At 34.4% G+C, this 25,651-nt stretch overlaps 4 protein-coding genes across 7 annotated transcripts; 3 read left to right on the forward strand and 1 right to left on the reverse strand.

Annotated features, from left to right (window-relative positions):
* Positions 1-1,415: 1,415 nt before the first annotated feature.
* Positions 1,416-4,312, forward strand: LOC122602868 (pre-rRNA-processing protein TSR2 homolog). Of its 2 annotated transcripts, none has more exons than XM_043775475.1 (5): positions 1,416-1,550; positions 2,152-2,368; positions 2,751-2,839; positions 3,305-3,409; positions 3,940-4,312. In XM_043775475.1, the coding sequence occupies exons 2-5, from the start codon at positions 2,185-2,187 to the stop codon at positions 4,129-4,131; spliced, it is 570 nt and encodes a 189-aa protein (XP_043631410.1). In that variant the 5' UTR covers positions 1,416-1,550; positions 2,152-2,184; the 3' UTR covers positions 4,132-4,312. The 2 variants fall into 2 exon arrangements, with proteins under 2 accessions (XP_043631410.1, XP_043631409.1); XM_043775474.1 differs by having other exon boundaries at positions 2,163-2,368.
* A 2,786-nt stretch (positions 4,313-7,098) lies between these two features.
* LOC122602869 (60S ribosomal protein L23A) lies at positions 7,099-8,958 on the forward strand. Of its 2 annotated transcripts, none has more exons than XM_043775476.1 (4): positions 7,099-7,150; positions 7,259-7,314; positions 7,901-8,261; positions 8,734-8,958. In XM_043775476.1, the coding sequence occupies exons 2-4, from the start codon at positions 7,302-7,304 to the stop codon at positions 8,816-8,818; spliced, it is 459 nt and encodes a 152-aa protein (XP_043631411.1). In that variant the 5' UTR covers positions 7,099-7,150; positions 7,259-7,301; the 3' UTR covers positions 8,819-8,958. The 2 variants fall into 2 exon arrangements, with proteins under 2 accessions (XP_043631411.1, XP_043631413.1); XM_043775478.1 differs by having other exon boundaries at positions 7,136-7,167.
* Positions 8,959-12,885: 3,927 nt separating this feature from the next.
* LOC122602859 (ABC transporter B family member 6) lies at positions 12,886-24,943 on the forward strand. Of its 2 annotated transcripts, XR_006324410.1 has the most exons (12): positions 12,886-13,619; positions 15,810-15,864; positions 15,954-16,129; positions 16,229-16,429; positions 16,639-16,898; positions 17,352-17,662; positions 18,015-18,235; positions 18,339-18,679; positions 19,140-19,927; positions 20,320-20,561; positions 20,762-22,199; positions 24,474-24,943. XR_006324410.1 is itself a non-coding variant. In XM_043775464.1 (11 exons), exons 1-11 carry the CDS (start codon positions 13,233-13,235, stop codon positions 21,989-21,991), a joined length of 4,212 nt encoding a protein of 1,403 aa, XP_043631399.1. In that variant the 5' UTR covers positions 12,886-13,232; the 3' UTR covers positions 21,992-22,419. The 2 variants fall into 2 exon arrangements, 1 of the variants encoding a protein (XP_043631399.1); XM_043775464.1 differs by lacking the exon at positions 24,474-24,943 and having other exon boundaries at positions 20,762-22,419.
* On the reverse strand, positions 22,484-25,267 carry LOC122602866 (photosynthetic NDH subunit of lumenal location 1, chloroplastic). The gene is made up of 8 exons (XM_043775473.1): positions 25,161-25,267; positions 24,938-25,025; positions 24,728-24,811; positions 23,984-24,057; positions 23,776-23,898; positions 23,612-23,683; positions 22,752-22,848; positions 22,484-22,661 (listed from the first exon to the last, which is right to left on the reverse strand). Exons 1-8 carry the CDS (start codon positions 25,206-25,208, stop codon positions 22,558-22,560), a joined length of 690 nt encoding a protein of 229 aa, XP_043631408.1. The 5' UTR covers positions 25,209-25,267; the 3' UTR covers positions 22,484-22,557.
* Positions 25,268-25,651: the final 384 nt, after the last annotated feature.

The raw sequence follows: 25,651 nt of genomic DNA on the forward strand, positions 1-25,651 counted from the left end.
CCTTTAAACTTTACATATATAACCCTGACCTTTTTACATTTGATGATTTTGTGTATTAGTTTAGTTCACTTTGTTGAATTTTTATTTTTATTTTGCTTTCAAACTTTTTTGTTTAGAAATTCTTTACATTTTTTTAGAACTTTTTGATTTATTTGTTTTCCAATTATTATTTGTTTTCATAAATTTTTTTTTTTGCAATTAGACACATATTTCCACCATTAACCGATTTTCTTACATCTAAAAACTTCTGGTAAGTACCACAACATGTTTTAAATACCGACGTCGCCCTTCCTGGTAAGTACCACAACATGTTTCAAACACCGACACCACCCTTCCTGATAAGTACCACAACTGCTTTAAACACTGACGTCGCCCAACGGGCGGCACCAGAACTTTCTAGTATTAACTATGATTAAACTAACCCTATCAAGTTTTAATATTCTTAAAGAAAACAATTTAATAGGTGGTAACTCATAGACGCTTTAAAAACCTTTTTTTTTCCTCAAATCCTTAAAGTTATACTTGTTTGATTTTTCAAGGAACAAATATGTAACAAAAATTAACCTAGTATAAACATGTTGAAGTTGTCAAGTAATTACGGACAATAGAAAATTTCTTAGAAATTCCTAATTTCATTATGTTAAAAAGTATATCCATCTTGCAAACTAATATACCATAAGAAATATAATAATATAGAAACATTTTTTACTTCTTTTATTATCTATCCCTCTATCTTTTATTATATCAAAAAAACCAAATTACAAATTCATGACCTATCGAAGAACTAATGTGAAATAATTAACTTATCTATACATCTAAATATCTATTTCCTTTCATATTCTAATCCTTTAAACTATCATTGATTTGCTTCTCTATTTCAAACCATCCCTCTGCAGTTACAGTTCCGGATATTTGGATTTTCAGATATTTGAAACCTGAATTCCCAATTTGGATATCCCACCACTTTCTTGCCAAAATCAACACTAAAAATAGTAGCTAACCATCAATGCAAACTTAACATGACAGTTACGGACTTACGACCCTATGCGGGTACCAACGCGGTACTTGGAACCGATATTTGGATACCAATTATCTATACTTCTATATATATTACTACATAAGAACAAAATTATAACCTTATGTTAAAAGTTAAGAAAAATGAGAGATGCGAATTGATCAAACTATCCTTAATGAATTAAATCACTCAACCCTAAATCTTAAATTACACTATTAGCGATAAGTCATGTGTACTATAAAATAGTTTTACTACTCATTAAACCATTTGATATCGCCACCATCATTACCATCCGTCGTTGCTAGCAGTCCGCAAATCGTTTAGTGTTTGTCTAAATTTATAAACTTGGGTTGGGCTGATCCTTAGGGCTACTTGTAAACAAAACTACAAAAAGGTCTTTTGGACATGTTTACAACTGCTAAAACCCCTCGTCCCTCCCAGAAATTTCCCAACCTAACCCTACTTTCTCTTTGTCATCTATCCTTCTCTTCTCCGATCCCCCTCGGCGGTTCCCCTCTCTAAAGTCTATCGGCGGGTAAGTGAAAGTGACTATCTATCAAAAATCTTTAACCTTTTCTGTTCCCTCCCTTGCTTGCACTTCCAAACAAGTTTGAATAAAAATAGCTTTGTGGTATCATGTTATTTACTTGAGATCTTATTAATGAATAGAAAATGGGAAAAAAAAAGCTAACATTTGTCACATGCTATATATTTAACTTAATAATCACATTTTGTAGCTCAATTTCTCTATATGTATATTATAAAGGAATTACAAACCCCTCTTTTTCTACATATAAGCAGCCGCAGCTGCAGCCGCAGCCGCTACTACTCCCTTACCCTGTTTCTCGCCTTAATATCCAACTGGTATTTCATATATATATCTGTCCATTATATGTATATAAAAAATCTCTATCCAATTCTATACCTTTGTGTATATTTATATATCTATGGATTCAATTCAGTCTTAACTCTTAATAGATATTACACTGGTGAAATTTGTTATATTAATCTCAAATAGTGTATAATATGTGAAACGTAAATCTTTTATCGCCTTCGTAAGAGCTAGTTAAATTAGTAAAATGAAGAGTTAATTATCTTTTAGGAGGGAGTGTTAAATAAATATGAAAAAAATTTAGGGTTTTTGCAGGTGGGGTGTTTTGTGAACTGTAATGGTGGTGCCAGCACAACTAACAGCTGAGGCTGTAAATCAGCTTAGGGAAGGTATTGATTTGTTGTTGGGACGATGGAGCGCATTGCAGATGGCTATTCAGAACGAATGGGGTGGTCGTGATACTCGTCAAAGAGCTCAACAGCTTGCTGTTGATATCTATCATTGGCTCATTCGACCTGCTGGTATTTTCATTCCTTCCAATTTTCATTTAAAATGAATTGTATATTTACCTGTATATGGATCCCTATACAAAGGCTAGTTCACAATAATGAGTGTTTGATAAAGTTAGGTAATTGTGTGATTCTGATTCTCATTGTATTCTTAGGCTTTTTTATAGGCATATGATGATGTATAGCCGGAATTAGTTGTAATCAATGTGAAGAGTTTTGTTTTTGCTGCTAAAACTATTTAGTTACTCAACAATTCATTGTTTTTAATGTCTCTGTGACACTGAAAATTATATATTTGTGCTTAAGCTTCTGAGTTTGTTAACAGTGTGAACCATGTGTATCATTATCTGCCTTTATCCCTTATGTAACTCTATTTTTCCTGTTCCAAATTCAGAGACATTATATGTGGATGATTTGGAGAATTTACTTGATGATTTTATGCTCTCTCTTAATACCGAGATTGATGATGGTAGCATTGAGGAGGTAGTCTTTTCTATATAACTTATTGTCAACTTTTGTTATCATTATTATTCTGTAGGGGATAGGTACATCGTGCAGGTTGTATTATTTTCTACTCTGTTTTTCCAGTAAGATTATGACCCAATTTAAAGAGATATGCTACTTTCTTGATGTTCTAAATATCAAGTATTTTTGATATCTATATGATGTTTTATAAAGTTTGTGCTCAATCTTTTTTCTTCTTTGCTTATGGTGTATTTTAGTATTTTTAAATACAATAGGCAGGGGGGCTTTGACTCAAATTTTTCCAAGTAGTTGACATACGATCCTATATATGTATTACGGAGTATAATTTTCTCTCTGTTATATTGCCTTTTTCGCTTCTTTTCCACTGTATATGTATTCCAGTATTATTATCATGTCATGAGTTTTTTTTATTACTTTGTTTTAGCTATATTTTTTTTATTGATTACATTAATTTATATATAGATATCAGATAATCTAATGATAATGCATGAAGAATGTTTGGAGGGTAACTTTGTCTCAATTGAACGACTAAGGCAATCGATTCCAGCTGCTAATCATCGCATGCAGGTATTACCTCAATTTCATTTTATCATTCTTTTCTTGTTTTGCTCTATAGATTTAAACGAAGAGCTACATTTCAAAGTTAAGCTAATAATTTTCATTTTCTTATGCACCCTTGTGTCAAGTAAAGACATAATCTGTGTTGGTGTTAGTTGTGTGAGAGCTGCCAAAACTCTATTTCTAATACATACAACTATTGTTTTTACTTAAAGCTGTGGATAATTGCTGTATTACTATTGTGTTTTTGATCAAATAGTCTTTCTATACTAGTCAAAAACTATAACAGTGTGCATACTAGAATTTTGATGAGATTGAGTAGAGTCATTGCAATTGCATTATGCCAAATCTAATGATTTGAGCTCATTCTTGCTCATGTAACTATTAATATAGTGTTTTTGATCAAATAGTCTTTCTATACTAGTCGAAGACTGTAACAGTGTGCATACTAGAATTTTGATGAGATTGAGTACATTCATTGCAATTGCATCATGCCAAATCTCATGATTCGAGCTCATTCTTGCTTATGTAACTGTTAGGTTGTGAATGGTGATGAAGATTCAACATCAAGTTCAGAGGACGAGTCGATGGAGACTGCAGAAGAACCTGATTCAAACATGTCAGATTTGACTGTTACTGATTCGGCACAGACGCCTGCTCCCGCACCAAAGGTAGATGCAGATGGCTGGACAATAGTTTCTTCTAGGAGAAACAGAGGTGGCAATCACTGACGTTGGGTCATTTTCTCAATTATGTACAACTCAATTTTGGAAAGGTCATACATTATTTACTAGTATGTAATGTTCTTAAGTTTGTTCTTTATGCGTGACTTCGGTTTTGCAGTGCTGTCTAAACAAATAGGAGTTCGTTAACATTTATGTGCTATGCAATCATTTATGCCGTTTGGTTTTATAGGTTTTTGGTTGTGGCAAGTTGTAAGATCTAGTAGTATGCTAGTATCCGATTATATATATGTTGATTGTTGTGTTTTTATCTCGGCTGACTATATTTGCACACTGTTACTGATGAGAGCAGTAATTCTCATGTGCCGTTTTGACTTGTCAAACTCTTTTTCAGCTTTTTTGGGTTGTGGCGTTTGTACATACTTGGTCCATGGGGTTCTTTAATAATCGTATATTACATGAACCAGAAAAGTTTATTTCTTGCTGTATTTTTGTGCTATCACGTCAAGTGTTTTCTATTTTATGAAAGTTATTTTACATTTGGGATGAAAAAAAATTCCATGAACAGATTGGCTGATGCTGAGTTATTTGTTTCTGAAACTAATGAAAGTATTATTGAGACAACCAGACAAGTTCAACTGGTTTTATACTATAGAAGCAACTTCCAATTTTGAAATGTTTGCAAAAGTTCTAAAATATTCTGTATTGTAGAGGTAAGTTATTTTCTATCAATAGCATCAAATGTAGTTACCGGACACAAGAAAACTTCGGATACCATTTCAATGGCACTAATGCCCTATCACTTTTCGTTTTTCACCATTACAACACCAAGATTTCCCCGTTATAGTCTTGGTCTGTTAGTTCCACCAATTCAAGCTTAAGAAAAGTTGTTTCAAGGAGACGTCGAACGACATGGAAACACATAGCCTCAACCTAGCTGAAGGAAGCCTATATAGAACGACGTATGCATATTTGTCAAACTCAACCAACTGATAACAATGTATATATATCCTATACCAACCATCAAATTTAGGTAGAAAATGACACTTTATCTCATGATTATGTGACGTGACGAATAACCAAGATTAAATGTTACCATGTGCAGATAGTGTTTGGACTTTGGACATGCATTCTACAAAATTTGAAACTTCTAACAACAATTTACATTATTTCAAAATAAAACATATGGTTGACGTGAACCCCGGACAACCTTGGATCCAACATTGTTGTGTGGTATTGTTATACTATTATTGTCTACCCAAATATTCCTAGATGTATACTCAAGGTTACTTATTTCTCATAATTGGATATATCAAGTCTATTAAAGTAGAACTAAATGCTCACATATCATATTTTTTATTGGCTTCATTATTGAACATCAATAAACATAAATGTGACCGATGGGGTTAATAGTTTATTGGTAAGGTTTGTAACCTAAGGATACCCATTTGGTTCGAGTTTCACACTTTACATTTGTGGTGTGGATTATTAAGGTTTTTCGAAAGTTATAGATTGTATTTTAAACAATCCTGTAATTTAAGAGTACAAGTAGGATAAATTGCCTTTATGTATACTTTCTATACTATATTATAAAAAAAAATAACGTCCATCTTAAAAGTTACATCGAGGGAATTGTCTAAAATACTCTTAATGATTAAATTACACAATCAGTCCTTTATTTTTAAAAACATCTCATTAACCATTTACATCAATTATCTACATCACTCGACGCCACCTCCACCACTAACAGTCGCCCCCACCACCACACCGTTACATTGCGCAAGTATCGTGTTAAAAACATAAACGTGAAATGCGTTACTTTCAATTTTAGATTATATGGCAGTTGGCGTCCCTGCCGATGCGTCTGGGAGGGCTCGGCCTTCTTTCATATCGGGATGTTATGACTTACGCCTTTGTGGCATCGAGGGCTCAGTCGTGGAAGCTGCAGGACCACATCTTGAGGCATGTGGGGTTGTTGGCCTGTACTCTGACTATGCGCAGGCCCTCCGATGCCTAAATGACTCTTTCCCAGACTTTGATTTTGACATTTTCTCTAATAAGGACACCCCCCAAGCCTCATAAAACTTTGGTGAATGCCTTTTTTAGCAAAATTGCACAAGGTCTGGGAGATGATTTTGGTATGTCATCTCACCAGAAGGTGGTTCTTGGATGCTTGCAAGGTCCTCTTGCCTATGTAGTAGAGTATAAGGCCATCCTCAAACACAGTTTGATGATTCCCATGTACCCTGAAGACGAAACATGTCATATCTGCCGCAAGACTTGTCTGGATAAGTATGGGGAACATGCGGTCCATTGCAAGGAGATTCCCGGGTTTAAATACTAACACATTTGGGTGCGAAAACATTCTATGGGACATTTTAAGGCGCACTTGGATCGTTTCCAAAAAAGAGGCACCTATGAACTTCCTTACGGATCCCACGGATAGGAGGTCTACTCTACAACCAACAGATCTTCTGGTTTTTGGTTGGGTAAGGGGGAAACATGCATGCGTTGACCTCACGGGGGTATCCCCTCTAGCTGGTTTGAGAGAAAATGGTTTTGTAGTTGAACAAGCATTGAGAAAGGGCTGAAGCGAAGAAAGTGAAAAAGAATGCCAAAGCTTGTGAAGAGAACCAACATGTGTTTGTCCCTTTGGATTTTGACACCTTTGGCTCTCTTGCATCAGAAGCAATTCATTTCATGTCCAGGGTTCAACGGATTATGCATAGCAATATCTCGACTCCAAGGGGGCATGAGTTTGTTTCTAATAGGTTAGGTTTTGCAATTCAAAAAGAGGTGGTGGTGCAGTTTGTTGTCCGCTTATCTTCTATTTTGATGATGTAAGATCGTTTAACTTAATAAGCATTCTAAAAAAAAAAGAGGAAAGAAAAAAAAAACACCAAAAAAAATCGTTTCTACTTTCTAGAGAAGTCGGGCTAAATAACTGGGCTTACAATTTCTTCGGTAGTAAATTTAACCTTCCGGCCCATTTATAAGATTTTGGGTTATAAATATATATAAACCTAGCATAGACTGAAACCCTAGCTGCTGCCGCATCCTCATCAGGGTATGCAAACCACCCACGTACTCTTTCTATCTAAATTGCGTTTTTCTATCTATATTTCCTTCTGATTTATGTCTTCTAATAATCTGTTTGTGTATTTTGTTTGTTCAGTTTAATCGATTGTTTGAAGTAGATTCTCTCAGCAAGAAAAGCAATGGCTCCTAAAGGTTTGTTCATCCTTTAATTTTTTATTTATGTAATTTATTTATATCCAATTATTCGTGTATGTGTTTCTCTACTTTCATTTATATATTTTCGCGAATAATTAGATATGAAGTTAATTAGGGTTTACATGAAAATTATATTATTTAATTTTATACTAGTCTGTTATTTGTCCATTTTGAGATTTACACCCAGAAATTCGCATTTGTATTTAACTGAGTTTAACATTAATTGCGTGTATAAAAGCTTTAGTAAAAGTCATTTACAAGAAGTTAATTGTAATAGTTTTGTATACCTGTGTTTTGGTAATGAGAACATTTTTGTTAGTCAAATTAATGAATGGGCTTTGTTTTTTTGTTTTTTTTTTGTTGTCCATGAAAAGTTTAGACCTGTTGACACTGATATTTTTCATTACTTAATAAGGTAATACCCTTAGTTTTAGATTAATTGTCTTAACATTTTTTGAATGGTTTTGGTTAAAATGTAATGATACTTGACTCTTTTAGGTTATCATTTTGTAAATTACTGATACAGAATTATGTCGTACAAGTCCTTCACTAGTTCTTAGCTATAATTTGTTGGTTTTTACAGCTGATGCCAAGAAAGGTGATGTGAAAGCTCAGGCTTTGAAGACAGCCAAGGCTGTGAAGACTGGTTCCACATTCAAGAAGAAGTCCAAGAAGATCCGAACCACTACTACCTTTCATCGCCCAAAGACATTGACGACAGACAGAAACCCGAAATATCCTCGCATCAGTGCCACCCCTAGAAACAAATTGGACCACTATCAGATTCTTAAGTTTCCTTTAACAACTGAATCAGCAATGAAAAAGATTGAAGACAATAATACTCTTGTTTTCATTGTTGACATCCGTGCTGACAAAAGGAAGATTAAAGCTGCAGTGAAGAAGATGTATGACATCCAGACCAAGAAAGTGAACACTTTGATCAGGTATTTTGTCAATTAATACTCTCTCAAGTTTTGAATAATGATTCATTGATTCCTAGCTATTTGAGTTGTGACTGCCAGTTCTTTGGGTATCAAGTATTAAAAAACGGTAACGAAGTGATAGTTCATGGGTAAATACGATTTTTACATACAGTGTTATTGAATAATCTTCCAACATGAATCAGTCCACTCGTTTGGTTGCATTGTTTGACTTGTTTGTGTCCCCTATTGGCTATTATACTTGTTCCCTTCTCCTTAGACCTGCTTGAGGCACGAGTTGAGTAAACCCATTCATTACTAGACAGGTTTAATTGGTTACATTGTTTTATAATAGAATGTATTTTGTGAAGTTTTAGTTGAACATGTTATTTGCATTTGGACTTCACCAATCCAAGTTTTTCTGCTTTTGGTTACAAACTATATATTGATGAATCAACAAGCACTTTGGTTTATTTTTTCTTTGAATGTTTCGCAGGCCTGATGGCACAAAGAAGGCATATGTTAAACTAACCCCAGACTATGATGCTTTGGATGTTGCGAACAAGATTGGAATTATCTAGGTTACCCCGTTGTTTAAGTTTAAGAGTTATTGTCAATTTGACATTTTATTAGTTTTGTTGTCTTGGATTATTCTAAAATGTTATGTTGCTTTGAAATGCGGATTCAAATTTTGCTAATAGTTGCAGTTCCTTTGTTTTGATGTGCCTGATTTTCACACCTTTATTGTTCATGAAACATTTCTCTTGTTTCAATCTTCTCTATTCTTGCTTAGCAACCAGTTCTACTTAGGTTTCTGGTTGAGACCATAAATTTGAAGCAGTGTTATATCTTCATAGTTATAAGACTTTTATCTTGTCTGCTAAACATCTATGATACCTACTGTTGGTTGGATTAAATCTGTATTTCCAAGGCGTTTAGATCTTTTCAGTTTGTGTGAGATCTTTCATTTTAGGACTGTTTTGGTATGTTGGTAAGCTTGTAGATGAACAAGATTTGCTTGACACTGTTGGAGAGTTAAGTGATGAAAAGATAATTTGTAGGTACACAACAAAAACTTGATATATAGTAAGTTTTTCATTATGCAAGACAATAATGTGACCCGAAGACATAGGAAAACTGACTCTTCATCTTTTTCTTTTTTTAATAGACGTATATTTTGACAAATTTCAACCACTTTGATCTACTCATTTCCGTTTAAGCTATTTCTTTTTAGATGTTACATATTTCACCAGTTAGAGATAAATCATTAGTAGTATCCATCATGATCAAATGAATATAAGTTGGTTGCAGCGTGTTTGAGTCCATTGTCAAATGACATCGACTAGAATGCCAAATATGAAAGTAATATGTAAAGGTGGCAATTTCAAATTACATACTTGTAAATCTGTAATGGGTTGGTCTGAGATATGTTTCTAGCTGAAATACGTACATGAAAAGACTAACGAAAGGGGAGATGAATTAACCGGTTCTAATGATACTATGAAGTACAGATTAGTATTGGATTGATATTGTTGTATACATACTTAACATGAAAACTATTCAAGCAAATACCCCCTTTTGACCCGTTACCCAATTGCCCATATTGTCACCTCACCACTCAATTATAATGTACAAAAGAAGAAAGGTGGAAAAAGGTTAACAAAATGCTTACAGGCACTTAATGATAGCAAAAACCTTCCAACATAAAGTTGCAAGGCACGAGAGCATATCGCAAGACCATATGTGAATCCAAGTCCAAGTCATTGCACAAAACTTGTCAATATACCATATCTTAAGGTAGCTATTACTCCTATTAGCTAAGTAGCTTGTAATGATGCTGCTAAGAATATTTTCTAATGTTTTTCATTTCTAAAATCATATAACATCCTAACATACAAAACTGCTTGAAAAATGAAATCTGATAATACACTAGCAATGTTTTGGTATTTACCGAAACTGTGAATTGTAAATGAATTAAGCTGCCTAATTAGCAAGCTACATGTTGGAACTCATCTTTCCTCGTTAATAAATTCTACATAGAGATTATAGCTGCTACTACTGTGATAACGAGGTTCACTTGAACGCAAAGAAAAAGGACCAACGGAAGTAGAGTTACATGTTCAAGTGTTCAACGACCATTGCTTCTTCAGCATACGTATTTTGGATTAATTTTATTTTACCATGAAATGTTAGTGTTCATTTTACCAATAGACAATTGTTACATGTGTTTTCTAGGCGAAGGTTATCATTAGCTATTGCATTACTCTGAAAACTGAAAATATATTATACTACGTACGTATTAGGAAAAATGATGCAGATATAAATTGTGTGCGTGTTCGATATTTTTATTCCCTTTTTTCGCATTAAACAATGTTCACGTTTCTTTACAAGATAATCTCCAGAAGGTATTAATTAAATGTAAGCAATTTCATTTGACCATTCTTTTCTTTATTTGGTTCATGTCTTTTTCGAATAATTACATAGGTCTATTTCTCTGTTTGTGCGCTATTTGAGCATATTAATATTTAATATTTGAAAGTAAAAGCTACTACTTAAAAGGTGTGAAAATGTAACAACATAACATCAATGTATGTATCAAATTTGGTGAATTTGATTTTCTCTTCAATGTTTTGCATAAAAAAATGTTTTTCTAAACTTTTAGCATTTTGGAATTATATGACTCCACGGTATAAATGTATAATTTAAAAATACAGTATTGTTTAAAATGTTTGAAATCAAAGGTATGGAAGTTTTGGCGTAATGTTTGTGGACTGTGGTCGAACCATAGATGATATAAACTGTCCAAAAATTTAGTATTAGACTAAAAGTTGAACCAAATTTGGTGACTTAATTGGATATAAATTTTTGGTGTATAAATTGGAGATCATTTTAGCTGGGTTTCTATTTCTATGTTAACTACTTAACCATAGCTTTAAACGAACTAATGCTAAAGCGGTCTAGTTGTCAAATCATTGATATAATAAAACTTCAATGAAAAGATATTTTCAGAAAGGAAAATGATTAACAAATTATTACATGCTTAAAAATTTGTACATTATATATTAAAAATCGCCTCTTGATTTTTCTAACAGCAAGGTACAAATTTTAATGCAACCCAATTAGTTTTTACTGACAACCCTAAGGACTGTCACTAACAAAACCCTTTAAGAAAAACTCTCAGGTATATTTTAATTTCACACGTTTTCCTTCTTTTTTTGAAAAACAATGGATAAATGGCTAACAATTTATACGAGTGCGCTCATGCCAGTTTAACTCTTGGCAACGCCTTAAAAGGTTTTCTTTTAATATATGAACAACTTTGCGTGTTTTGTTTATATATTATCCTTCTACATTTTCTAATGAGAGGTGAACAAACTTAATATATAGTATGATCTTGTTTTTCCATTGAATGAAAATGACCAACTTAACATGAAAATCAACATTAAAATATTGAAAAAAAAAAGAGAGAAAGTGACAGATCTTTAACATGAAACTGAACATATAAATATAAGGAAAATCATCCGTACTGCATACTTTACCTAAGTTTAGGTACTGCTACTTTAAAAATACAAATTAAACCTTTGAATTTTACATAATCACCCTGCTTTACCTAAGATAGATACTGCACGCTTTACCTAAAATAAATACTGGCGTATACGACATGTTTTACCTAATCTTTCTCTATAAATATATAATAGGGAGATAAATGAATGATCAATGATGTGTCAAAAAAGGCAAAAGCAAACAGAGAATATGGACTGGCATCTTCCATTATGGTTCTCCCACTTTTTCTCTTTTAATTTTTTTTCTTCTTTTTCTCAATTATAAAATACAAACCGAAATATATATAATGCGAGAAAAACTACTTGTTCCCTGCAATTATCACTTTTTGCTGATTCGGACCTCCAATACTTATTAGACAGCTGTCCTCGAGGGTTGGGATTACCCAACTGTCTCCCCCGCCTCTTCCCAGTACAAAATTTATAGTTGTAATTACAACATACACCCTCATCTTTCACTTATCTACCACAAACTTCTAGCTTTTTACTCTTAATTTGTAAAGTTTTACAATGCATAATACAGTATTTGCATATACGGTTTTGTTCCTGTACTATTCCGCCTCTAAGTTGATAGAAATTATAATCAAAGGATTTTCCATTCTTAGGTTTACGTCTATCCAAAAACAAATAATAAAATACAATTAGTAATATAGATTTAATGATAACATGATATAAATGTAAAAAAAACTAAACTATATACGGTTCGGTTTTTGAGGTCGGTTTTTGCATATAAAACCAAAACCCGAACTGATAAGTTTGGTTTTAGAAAATCAAAACTAATCCAATGGGTCTAGTTCGGTTTTCGGTTTTATCGGTTCGGTTTTTTTCGGTTTTCGATTTTCCGGTTTGATTTTTGCTCGCCCCTAATATTAGGTGTCAAAACACTCGAATGAAAACAACAATTCAAAATTTAGTTAGTTCCTTTTAATTTTAGTATGATTCTTCTTATGAATACAAATATTTGATAAAAACTTTTGTATCTTGAAAAGAAGTAGAGAAGTACAAGGTTTAATTCTCGATAGTAGTCATTTTTGGTGTTTATTAGTAGATTTTGTCATGAAAAAGAAAAAACCAAACCAAAAGGGAAAAAGAAGAAAAGTAATGGGGCTGCCGAGTCAACTCTTTCTCCTTTCACGCCTTTTTTGACTGAGTCACCAACTCGTTCTCAACCTCTCTCCTATTCTCTCTCACTTTCCCTCTGTCACACACACACACACAGAATTTCGTGTGTGAGATAAAAAAGAGCTGCATAGAAAACCAAAACTGATAAATCTTCAGCAACGACAACGAAATTCACACTCATAATTCAAATTTTTTATAATTTGAGAATTGTAAAATTGATGTTGAATTCTAGGGTTTTGAGACACTTCTAATTAATTAATTAATTAATTAAATAAATAAATAACATCTTACTGTAAATTAGGGTTTGTAAATCATGATGATATCAAGAGGATTATTCGGATGGTCCCCACCGCACATACAACCGTTAACGCCGGTATCGGAAGTATCAGAGCCACCGGAATCACCATCACCATATATGGATATAAGTAATGACGGAGTACCTGTTGATCAACAACAACAGCAAGATGCTGATGAGTTAGAAGAAACCGAAGAGATCGAACCGCCACCGGCTGCTGTTCCGTTTTCGAAACTATTCGTATGCGCTGATAAGTTTGATTGGGTACTTATGATCGTTGGATCGGTTGCTGCAGCTGCACATGGAACTGCACTTGTTATTTACTTGCATTATTTTGCTAAGATTGTTCAGTTACTTGCTCATGCTCATGATGATCCTGATCACCTCTTCCATCGGTTTAAAGAGGTAGTGTATATATATATATATAATTGTATATATCTATATACCTTCTAAGTATAAGAAATGTTTATATCTGTTGCTCTTGATTATGACTTGTGAATTGTAATTCAGTTTGTTTGAAATGTTAAAAATATCGAATAAAGTTAAATAATGTAAACGTCTGAGGATACCGTGATTTGTAAGTAGCGATTGAACTAAGTTGGGATTTCATGTTGGTGAAATATAGGTAAGAATTGCGAAATTGGAAATATAAGAGGTAAAATGATGTCGTTTTTTGGTGTTTGAAGTGGAAATGTAACGAAGAAATTGACTTGCCAGTGATGCCAATTGAGTAGTTAGGTTTTAGTTGTTTATTATAGGTATAAGAAATTGAGTTGCTAGTGATGCCAATTTAGTTTTGTTTTTTTTTTCTTAAGAAGCTATAATTTTATAGGGGTGTAACAATTGTGGAATGTAGCTAAGAATAGTGAAATGGTAATGAAAAAGTAATATGATATCGTTTTTTAGAGTTTATAGCAGAACCGTAGTTCAAAGATTGAGGAGCTAGTGATGCTAATTAAGTAGTTAGGCTTTACTTTTTTTTGGCTATAAGTACTGCTCTATAATGTTGTTGCTGTTGATGCATGAGTTTCGAACTGTAATGCAATCTGTTCTTACGTAAAGAAATAATTAAAAATATATTAAAGGATGTTAACTCCCATCCAAACCATGAGTAGTAACTAGTAACTGAACTTTGATCAAGTTTGATGACGGTGTAAGTATAGTTAAGGATGCGGGGTTGGTGAACTAGCATGGGATTGCTTATTGTTTATGGGAGAAATGTAGATAAGAAATTGGGTAGCTGGTGTTTTCGATTATGTTCTTTTTTCAGGACAAGTGAACAGTAATGTGGGTTTGATCTGGTGTAGTGCTCTCATATGGATGATCAAGGGATCACCAAGCTGCATATTTGCAAGTTGATGGAGGATTACATCAGTAACTATGTTATGATGTCATTACTCATTATATGTCTGAAGTTCATTAGGTATTACTTGAAAGGTTAGTCTAGTATTTACTGCCATGATATGGTTTCAAAGGTGACATTATCATTGAATATCTGAACTTTGTAAGGAATTACTTGAAAGCAGTGTGGAACAATTATGGAAATTAGATAGGATGATGTTTGCTGATATTGTTTTTGTGTATGCAATTAAGTAGTTGACAATGAACTTGAATTTCAAGATATAGGTGTATCAAAGTTTAGTAAAACGTGCTTAGTAATACGTTATGGATTGGACGTTGACTTATAGTTAACTCTGATAGTGGTAGAAGGGAATTTAAGCTGTCCATATGAGCTATGGAGTTACCATGTCATTATTGATGTCTAGTGTGAAAGCAGTGTTTGTAACAAGAGCCAACTTTCTACAGTGGGTTCCCTACATATTCTAGGACATTCTTTTAATAACCAACTAAGAAACAATAATGTGTCAGCATAGTACCATCAACTGTCATTTTTTCTTTTTAGCATTCTGGCTACTCTTCCTATACATAATATGTCGGGCTGTAATTCATTGTTTTTATGTTAGGACAGAAACATATGTAGATCAAATACAAAGAGCTTTAACTTTATTTTGTTAAGGTAAGTGTAGGTCTAACTGCAATTAAGAACACCGTGCAGTGCTTAAAGTAGGCATCTGTCAGTTTCTTCAACCACCGTTTACCTTACCCAAGGAAAAGGTTATTTGCCAATTTCCATGCAGAGAAATGATTTTCAATTTTTGAACAATAAGAGCATCACTCACTTGTTTATCTATCATGCTAAGCCCACAAGAATGATCTTTTATCCAGTGTCCCTTTACATCCATTCTTAATTTTATTGACAATGAAGATGCATGTTTTGTGTAAAGAGTTTAATTTCCAAGCTTTCTGGCTCATCAAAGCTTTATAAGCTACTACCACAATTTTTTTTCTAAAATTTCTATAAATCATGTGAAAAACTCATTGTTCTGTGAGCTTATGCAACTTAAGCTAAAGGTTGAAATTTTACCACCATACTCACACAAGTACACCAGTAAAGTAAATTTTATCATTCATTTATCGTAAATACCTTATGATATGGATTGGCTAGTTTGACTCTTAGATAGCATGTATATTACATCTTCAAGAGTAAATGTTCATTGTTTCAATTAGTGACGTTTTTTTTCACAATTTCTACAGCTTGCTCTCATCCTTATCTATATTGCTGGTGGTGTTTTTGCTGCTGGTTGGATAGGTAAATTGTCTGATTAAATAGTATTGTAGTCACTCTCATGTGAATATGCTCTTTATCATCCATCATTTTCTCTTTACTTTTGTATTCAGAGGTTTCATGTTGGATTCTTACTGGTGAAAGGCAGACTGCTGTGATCAGGTCAAGATATGTGCAAGTACTACTTAATCAAGATATGAGTTTCTTTGACACTTATGGGAACAATGGAGACATTGTGAGCCAAGTGCTGAGTGATGTATTGCTTATCCAGTCTGCCCTTAGTGAAAAAGTACGTCGGACCTAATAGATATCATTTTTTTTCCAGTATATGTTTGTGGTAAATTAGAATCTAGTCTTTTGAGATATCTGATTAGTTTGAGTGCCGCAGGTTGGAAATTATATTCATAACATGGCGACATTCTTCAGTGGCCTTGCAATTGGATTCATCAATTGTTGGCAAATTGCCCTCATTACTTTAGCCACTGGACCCTTTATTGTGGCTGCAGGAGGAATATCAAATATATTTCTCCACAGGCTTGCTGAGAATATCCAAGATGCATATGCTGAAGCAGCAAGCGTTGCTGAACAGGTCACTTTACTTCCATTGTTTTTTTTCCGCCTTTAAGTGAATGATGTCATAGTGGTAGTTGCAGCTAAATCTGTATGTAGACTTGATTAACGAGTATATGAAGGCTTCCAACATGTAGCATGATCTTGAAGCAACTTAATAAATTTACAATCTATAGTTTTCGTAGATATTAAAAGACTGCTAATGTTTTATTAGTTTTCATTTTGCAGGCACTTTCGTATGTTAGGACGTTATATGCTTTTACGAATGAAACATTAGCAAAATATTCTTATGCAGCATCACTGCAAGCTACATTGAGATATGGTATATTGATAAGTCTTGTACAAGGACTTGGACTTGGATTCACATATGGACTTGCAATATGCTCTTGTGCCTTGCAACTTTATGTTGGAAGGTTTTTGGTGACACATAGAAAAGCTCACGGTGGAGAAATTATAACTGCCCTTTTTGCTGTCATTTTAAGTGGCCTGTAAGCATTTTATTTTCCTTTTTCTTTCTTCTTTCGTACAATTGAAGAGTGTTGAGGTGGCAATATGTGCAGATGGTTAATGGGTCAAAACAGGCCTATTTGTTTGAATTGTTATCATGTTATGTATTTTTCTTTTATAACGGCAATATATTATAAAAAAGAGGACATCTAGCAAAGCACTAGATGTCAAAAAAGTGTTACAATTACAATATCTAGGAAGCACCAAAGCCTTTCATGTTATGTATGAGTACGACAATATCAATCCAATAATAATCTTTACTTTTTAGTTTTAGTTAAAACTGGGTATTTTATCCCCCTTTAGCTAAGCCTTTCATGTGACCTCGTTTGAGATAAAAACATATCCCAGCTCAATCCATTACAAGTTAATAATTTGAAATTGCCACCTTTACATACTACTTTCATACTGACATTTCTGTCAATGTCATTTGACAGTGGACTCAATCAAGCGGCAACTAATTTTTATTCATTTGAGCAAGGAAGAATTGCTGCATATCGACTTTTTGAGATGATTAGCCGTTCATCCTCCACGGTTGATAATGATGGAAACACTTTTTCTAATGTACAAGGGAACATCGAATTTCGAAATGTGTATTTTAGTTACTTGTCTCGTCCTGAAATTCCCATTTTAAGTGGATTTTACCTAACTGTGCCAGCAAAAAAAACCGTGGCACTTGTTGGACGAAATGGCTCTGGTAAAAGTAGTATTATACCGCTTATGGAACGGTTCTATGATCCTACTTTAGGTATTAAACTCATCCATCTTTGCATTATTTCTTATCTCCTGTCTACCCCTTGAAATTACTAATGATTAAAGGTCCATATTTCACTCATTTACTTAAGAGTTAGGGTTACGTTACATCTCTGACTGGTGAAATATGTAATCTAGAAAAATTAAGCTTAATTGGAATTGGGTCCAATATATCAAACTGTAGAAAATTGCCATAATATCTGATAAAATGGGACATTCGACTACTCTTTTTGACTTACATCAACGATTTGTCAATTGACCTGTTACCCAGAGCACCCATATTGCACCTCTGTCTTTTTGCATATAGTTGCTCATTGCAACCCTTTCTTGTATCTATCGTTATTCAGGTGAAGTTCTTTTAGACGGGGAGAATATCAAAAACCTGAAATTGGAGTGGCTAAGAAGCCAAATTGGGTTAGTCACACAAGAACCGGCTTTGCTAAGCTTGAGTATTAGGGAAAACATTGCGTATGGCAGAGGTGCAACATTGCTTCAAATTGAAGATGCTGCTAAAATCGCTAAAGCACATACATTTATTACTTCACTGGAGAAAGGATATGACACACAGGTAGAATTCTGAATTCCAAGTGCTATACCGCTGGCTTATTATTATTATTTTTTTATTATCAACTTCCTAACTTGAAGAAAAAAGAATATTTGTTTACTTTCAGGTAGGTAGGGCGGGTTTATCTTTGACAGAAGAACAGAAAATAAGGCTCTCTATTGCTAGGGCTGTGCTTTCAAACCCATCTATTCTTCTTCTTGATGAGGTCACTGGTGGGCTAGATTTTGAAGCTGAAAGATCCGTTCAGGAGGCTTTGGATCTCTTGATGTTAGGCCGGTCAACGATCATAATTGCTCGCCGACTTTCTCTGATAAGGAATGCTGATTTTATTGCTGTGATGGAGGATGGTCAGTTAATGGAGATCGGGACACATGATGAGCTGATAGCCTCAGATGGACTATATGCAGAACTTCTAAGATGTGAGGAAGCAGCTAAACTCCCGAGAAGGTATGCAAATTGGGTTGGGTTTGGTAATGGACTAATGGGTCTTGAATCTTTTGGGTTGTCCTGAAATACTTAGTGTCCATTTGTTAGCACTTCTTTATAAATGTTTAGCTTGTTGAATAAGATTTCCAATAGTATATCTTTCAATACTCTATTTTCCAACTAAAGCTACTTAAATTTTTTATTCATGAACATAAACACAGTAATGAACTTGTTTCAAATTGCTTTATCTAAAACATATTTACCTATTTGATCTGTATTTGTTAGCTATAAATTTTAACCACCCATTTGACCGCTAGAGATAAAATATAATCCAAGTTCGACCAATTCAATTACAGATATTCTCTTTTGGGTAAAGTGTTATTAACATTTACACATATTCTTATGCTATTGTTAATATCTTGGTGGTGTATTTCTTGTCAAATTATTTATCAATGCTTTAAACATGAATTTATCGTTATAGGATGCCATTGAGAACCTACAATGAGACTGCGGCTTTCCAAGCTGAAAAAGATTATTTAGAAAGTCGTGATTTCCAAGAACCTTCATCTCCAAAATTTGCCAAGTCACCATCACTTCAACGAGCTTCAAACTTACATTCAACGAGGCCTCAAGATTCTGCTTACGGGTTACATGAACCACCAAAACATCCAACCCCTACTGAAAAAGAGAATGGGTTGTCGTTAGATGAAACAAACAAAGAACCATCGATGAATAGACAAGACAGTTTTGAGAAAAGATTGCCCGAGTTACCAAAGCTTGATATCCATTCTATTCGTCGACAAACATCTAACGGATCTAATCCCGAGTCACCTATTTCACCCCTTTTGACATCTGATCCCCAAAGTGAAAGGTCGCATTCACAAACTTTTAGTCGGCCTAATTCTCAGCTTACTGAAAAGCCAATTAAGGTTCAACATGTGGAGGAAAAACAGCATAAAAAAGAACCATCAATCTGGAGACTCATAGAGTTGAGTTTGGCTGAATGGCTGTATGCTGTTTTGGGAAGCACGGGTGCTGCAATATTTGGTTCTTTTAACCCTCTTCTTGCTTATGTGATTGCACTAATAATGACAGCTTATTATAGAAACGAAGTTGACAGACACAATATACGTGATGAAGTGAACAAGTGGTGCTTGATTATTGCATGCATGGGATTTGTCACCATAATAGCAAATTTTTTACAACACTTTTACTTTGGGATAATGGGGGAAAAGATGACTGAACGAGTTAGGAGAATGATGTTTTCTGGTTAGTAATTCCGTTCTTCCCTAGAGTTGGCAAAATGGTTGATTGTTTTCTCCAAGAGGTTTTACTTTTTGTAGACATTTAGTGTGTCAAATATATGACTTACTAAGAGGTTTATTATTTCCATAGCAGTCTAAAATCTTGAGTAAAGTCGTCTTTCCAAAAATATAACTACATATATTGAGTAAACTTATATAGGACGTTTATACATTAATAGTACACTTTGGCTAACTTTCAACCTGTTTCTTGTTAAAGTTGTTTTGTTTCATCTCTTTAAGTCATCACAGATAAAACATAGGCTAAAATGCATCTTGGTAATTGAGTTGAATTGTCACCTCTATTCTTCTCTACATGGATCAGCGTGTGTGATGTTTGCCAACTTACTTTTCTTACAGCAATGCTTCGCAATGAAGTTGGATGGTTTGATGACGAAGAGAACAGTGCTGATACATTGTCAATGCGATTAGCAAATGATGCAACATTTGTGAGAGCGGCTTTTAGCAACCGCCTTTCTATTCTCATTCAAGATAGTGCAGCAGTTGTTGTGGCAATATTGATAGGAATGCTTCTACATTGGCGGTTGGCTCTTGTAGCTTTGGCCACATTGCCTGTACTCACTCTTTCTGCCATTGCTCAGGTTATCATCTTATGTGTTTTTGTTAAGTTAACCATTATTTCTTATAACAGGCCTTTAGCCCCGTGATTAATAAGGTGTCCCACCAACCAAGAGACTGTGGGTTCCTGTCTCACAACTTAACTTTATCTTTAAAATTAATCTTGAGTATTTGTTACTCTAAAATTAATCTTGAATTTCGCTTCCTAAATTTAAATTTGCAGAAATTATGGCTAGCTGGATTTTCAAAGGGGATACAGGAGATGCACAGGAAAGCATCATTGGTTCTTGAGGATGCGGTTAGGAATATATACACTGTTGTGGCATTTTGTGCCGGTAACAAAGTTATGGAGCTTTACCGATTGCAGTTAAGCAAGATATTCTATCAGAGCTTCTTTCATGGCATGGCTATAGGTTTTGCTTTTGGCCTTTCACAGTTTCTACTTTTTGCCTGCAATGCTCTTCTTTTATGGTACACCGCCCTCTGCGTCAAGAATAAATATGTGGATCTCCCAACCGCTCTTAAAGAGTACATGGTTTTCTCTTTTGCCACTTTCGCCCTTGTAGAGCCTTTTGGTTTGGCTCCCTATATTCTCAAAAGAAGGAAATCTTTAATATCTGTATTTGAAATAATAGATAGAGTACCCAAGATTGAGCCGGATGATACCTCTGCTTTGAAACCGCCTAATGTATATGGAAGCATTGAGTTGAAAAATGTTGATTTTGCTTACCCAACTCGGCCCGAGATTCTGGTACTCAGCAATTTCAGCCTCAAAGTCAATGGTGGCCAAACAGTAGCAGTTGTTGGGGTTTCGGGATCCGGAAAGAGCACAATTATCTCATTGATTGAACGATTTTTTGATCCCGTTGCTGGTCAGGTGATGCTAGATGGGCGTGATTTAAAGCAATTTAACTTAAGATGGTTGAGAAATCACCTTGGTCTTGTTCAACAAGAACCCATTATCTTTTCAACAACGATCCGGGAAAATATTATATATGCTAGACATAATGTAAGTGAGGCCGAGGTTAAAGAAGCTGCAAGAATAGCAAATGCTCACCATTTTATTAGCAACCTACCTCATGGGTATGATACCCATGTGGGAATGAGGGGTGTGGATTTAACGCCAGGCCAGAAGCAGAGGATTGCTATCGCACGGGTTGTGTTGAAAAACGCACCCATTTTATTATTGGATGAAGCGAGCTCATCCATCGAGTCTGAGTCAAGTCGCGTGGTCCAAGAGGCTCTAGACACTTTAATAATGGGAAACAAAACGACCATTCTGATAGCTCATAGAGCCGCAATGATGAGACATGTTGACAACATAGTTGTACTTAATGGGGGCCGTATCGTGGAAGATGGGTCCCATGATTCTTTAATGGGGAAGAATGGCTTATATGTGCGGTTAATGCAACCTCACTTTGTAAAGGGTATCCGTCAGCATAGACTAATGTAGTTCTGTGAATTTGGTGTGGTATTGGAAATTGACTCATAATGTCAGTCATCTGCAGTTCTGAAAGAGCCTTACTGGATGGGGGCATGTGGTGGTGGTGGATGTAGCCTTTACTCTTCAGGCTGTGCAGGCAGTTTAGGCAGGCTTTAGGGTTGTAAATTCGGGTTCTAAAGTCGGATTGCATATTCTTTTGGAGGCACAACAATTACAGGTTAGAATTTCACTGAGTCTCCATTATATATTGATTTGTTGAGTATAAAGTTTAGTGTGTTCTCTCTGATATTTTTTCCATTCTGGTTGTGTGTTCTGGCTATTATCTGCTTTTGTACATTTGTATATTTTTTGGAATTTTGTGGAAGTTTATGAGGCTTAAAAGGGACCGAGTAACAATGTTCATGCAATCCTTCTGTATATAAAGAGGTTTAGATCGATTCAAGACTCTTTTTCTCATCATTTACTTTTTACTTTTATAGAGCTATTTATATTGCATGCGAGTGAAAAAGCATGTAGCTTTAAGAATACTCAATGCTTTGTACATTGTAGTAATGACAACCAAATATACAATCCCATTAAATGTCAAGCACCTTGAATGAGTCTGCTACCACTTTAAGCTGATTTCTGAATCTTCTCCATCTTCGTTCATTTGCACCAACTATTAGAGTATAGTATCTCCCTGATGCAAAAGTAAAAATTTGTATGAGCTAACTTCAGTGTTTTTTTTTCTTTTTTGGTTCTTGTAGTAGCTCTATAAATAGTATCTTACCATTTGCAACTGCTATGGTTGCGAAAGCTGCTCGTGAGAAGTTTGGAGATGTAAGCGTGTACTCAAACGTGTAGTAATTTTTGCCATCCGTAGTCCTCTGCAGTTTTAATATGGCCATTTAAAATGTTATCTTTGGCGAGGTTTTAGGGCCATCAATAAGATTCATGAAATATAGATGTTGCAATATGGGTGGGGCACTGGGGCTGATAACATGTGAAAGGCTAACAGGTCATTTTCTAATACGGATCAAGACAAGATAGTTAGCAATGTTTGTTCATTTCTAATATTTACATAAATGTGAAAAGGCTAACGGGTCATTTTCTAATACGGATCAAGACAAGATAGTTAGCAATGTTTGTTCATTTCTAATAGTTACATAAATAATGCATTAAATAGTACCCCATGTTGCATAATCAAAGTATTACCATAATCCAAGTTTTTAGATCATGTTGATGTAGGTCTTGATAATAGACTTCTGATGAATTTGAATCTATCTGACCCGTTCCCCTCTCTACTACTGCTTTAATCCAGTTTAATTCAGCCCATTGTATGACTCATTGGAGATATGAAAGAGAACCGAAATTTATATGTAATTTGGTTAAAACAGTGACGTTTAGGAAAACCGGTGTAGATTGGTGGGGAGGACACGCTAAGCTGGGTGCCTTTGACACCAATCATAAATAATCAACTTTTTATTGCGCTTTAGAGAGATTACTTGATTATTGTGTCTTCAAAACGCAAATATTCAGTCAAAATGTTTGGATGAAAAACTGATGTTTTGGGTTTTCATTATGCAATTTAAAAATGCTATACCAAACACCCTTTAATAAATTCGAATACTTGAGGTTTTGAATTCAAACCTCCTGCATATCGAAAACATCTGGAACTTGATTCGGTGTTGAATACACATGTTTCACCAAGTGGGCTACAACCTACAAAATGTAAAATGGATGCTTTTATTTCTTGTATAAGATGTAGGAAGGAATGATCAATTTATTACTCTAATTGAATTATGCATAATTACCTTCTCTATTGGACCCATGTCATGGATATCTTTTTTATCAGTAGGTATAAAGCTAAGTCTCACATTTTGTAGCTGCAAATATCGATCCTTGAATGCAGAATCATGTCCTCTGAAATCAAATTCCTTTAAAGAATAAAAGAGTCATATATGTGAGCAAAATATTGAATGTTGAGAAACATCAAATCTGTAAGTTTCTGCTGTAACTTACCCTCCAGTCTGACGGATAGTAATATGAATAACCATCTTGTAAGTCTACAAATTCATCATAGTTCGGTGGTTTCTCTGTTAATATCAATGTCACACGAGCCTTAGAATGTTAACTAGACCCAAAAAACTATATCATGTGTTAGTATTTTATGTAATTGGACATTGTACTTTATGCGGGTTAAGAGGTTTGGAGTAATGCCCATATAAAAGCATTTTGTGCCCGAGACCAAAAAGTAAGTGTGTGTGTGTGTGTGTGTGGGGGGGGGGGGGGGGGGGGGGGGCAACGCCGTGCTCCTTGCTATGGTCTTGCTGACTAATAAGACTATTGGCGTATAGGCGGTATGTGAATATAATTATCCCTGATTAGTTGTGCCTATCCAACCGTCATTAACTATTTCTAACTTTTGGGATAGTTAAAACTGATTTATGTTTCAGTTTCTACACAACTTCAAGACAAGAACACACAATACTGAGATATTCTTATGCAACAGGCTTCTTGATTTGCAGTCAAAACAATAACAACACGTATCATCCCAATAGAAATTTCGTGTAACACAAGCTTTATAAGAATGAATTGTTGTATCTGGAAAGTGATCACACGATTCATATTGATATTCGGCCTTGAAAGATATTTCTTTGAATTACAGTTTTTCCAACATCATATCTACATATCGACACGGTCATGAATAAGCCTCTGGCTTAAAACTAACATATACATGAGATAGGGCGGGATAGGAAGATATACCTTGAGCCAACAAGATTTTTGTAGGCAACAAGCTTACAGCACCAATGCCTATCAGAAGTGATCTCCTTTTGCAATTTCCCAATCCTGTTTCACACAATATAGTCGTGTTTAAATTACTAAAACCCCGAGTGGATGCAACGATGTTTTTCCAACAACATCATCCCTAAACTTGTAACAGAAGGGAATTACAAAGGACTTAAAGTAGCTTACTTTCTTCATCAACATATGAATCTTTTGTAGATGCAATGATGCTTGGCCAAGAACATGTAGAACAAGCAGGCTTATATTGTAAATTTAACTGCAAAAAATCTCATATGTAACCAAGTGACCAATATTCGTTTTGAAACAAGATAGCCATATCTCGTTTAGAGAACTTACAACACAAAAATAGTGAATATTTGAATGGTGTTAGAAAAGGTAGAATGTGACTAACCTTTTTGGATAAGATTGCAGATGAGAATGAAAGTGATGAAACTGCCATTTTTTGTGATGGGTGCTATATTTCCATGGAAACTGCTTATAATTTATTTTGTATTGTTGATGAAGCGATATGGCATATGTGGATAGTGAGAGCAGTTTGTGTTTGGTTGGATTGGACTTGTCTTCTTTTGGTGCTATTTTGACTCTCGGCTAGTCGGCTATACTTTTTTTTTTCTCTGTCTGATCACTACTAGAGTACTTCTCGACTACTAGTTAATGTTTCATAATCTTTTGCTTTTCGATCTACTTATTTTTATATATTTGAAAAAATAAAAGTAATAATAGACAGTAATTTTGGAGTAAGAATAGAATAATATATCATTTTAAAATATCATTAGACACTTTTTCTAAAGGTTATAAGTTTATAAAATTTCAACTTTCTACATGATGATGTCTATATGTTAAAGTTGATAACTTATAAGTTAGAAGAAAACTTGGTTTATT

This window comes from Erigeron canadensis, chromosome 6, assembly GCF_010389155.1.
Source record: "Erigeron canadensis isolate Cc75 chromosome 6, C_canadensis_v1, whole genome shotgun sequence".
Classification (NCBI taxonomy): Eukaryota; Viridiplantae; Streptophyta; class Magnoliopsida; order Asterales; family Asteraceae; genus Erigeron; species Erigeron canadensis.

What these genes read in the sequence shown, in the direction of transcription:
- LOC122602868 (XM_043775475.1), top strand. Translation starts at nt 2,185, where the DNA reads ATGGTGGTGCCAGCACAACTAACAGCTGAGGCTGTAAATCAGCTTAGG. An exon ending in TTGGCTCATTCGACCTGCTG is followed by an intron (nt 2,369 to 2,750) that starts GTATTTTCATTC and finishes TTCCAAATTCAG; the next exon opens with AGACATTATATGTGGATGAT. An exon ending in CTGCTAATCATCGCATGCAG is followed by an intron (nt 3,410 to 3,939) that starts GTATTACCTCAA and finishes TGTAACTGTTAG; the next exon opens with GTTGTGAATGGTGATGAAGA.
- LOC122602869 (XM_043775476.1), top strand. An exon ending in AAAGTGAACACTTTGATCAG is followed by an intron (nt 8,262 to 8,733) that starts GTATTTTGTCAA and finishes AATGTTTCGCAG; the next exon opens with GCCTGATGGCACAAAGAAGG.
- LOC122602859 (XM_043775464.1), top strand. Translation starts at nt 13,233, where the DNA reads ATGATGATATCAAGAGGATTATTCGGATGGTCCCCACCGCACATACAA. An exon ending in AGTCTGCCCTTAGTGAAAAA is followed by an intron (nt 16,130 to 16,228) that starts GTACGTCGGACC and finishes TGAGTGCCGCAG; the next exon opens with GTTGGAAATTATATTCATAA. An exon ending in GCTGTCATTTTAAGTGGCCT is followed by an intron (nt 16,899 to 17,351) that starts GTAAGCATTTTA and finishes GTCATTTGACAG; the next exon opens with TGGACTCAATCAAGCGGCAA.
- LOC122602866 (XM_043775473.1), bottom strand. Translation starts at nt 25,208, where the DNA reads ATGGCAGTTTCATCACTTTCATTCTCATCTGCAATCTTATCCAAAAAG. An exon ending in ACATGGGTCCAATAGAGAAG is followed by an intron (nt 23,684 to 23,775) that starts GTAATTATGCAT and finishes TACATTTTGTAG; the next exon opens with GTTGTAGCCCACTTGGTGAA. An exon ending in ATGTTTTCGATATGCAGGAG is followed by an intron (nt 22,849 to 23,611) that starts GTTTGAATTCAA and finishes TTAAAACTGCAG; the next exon opens with AGGACTACGGATGGCAAAAA.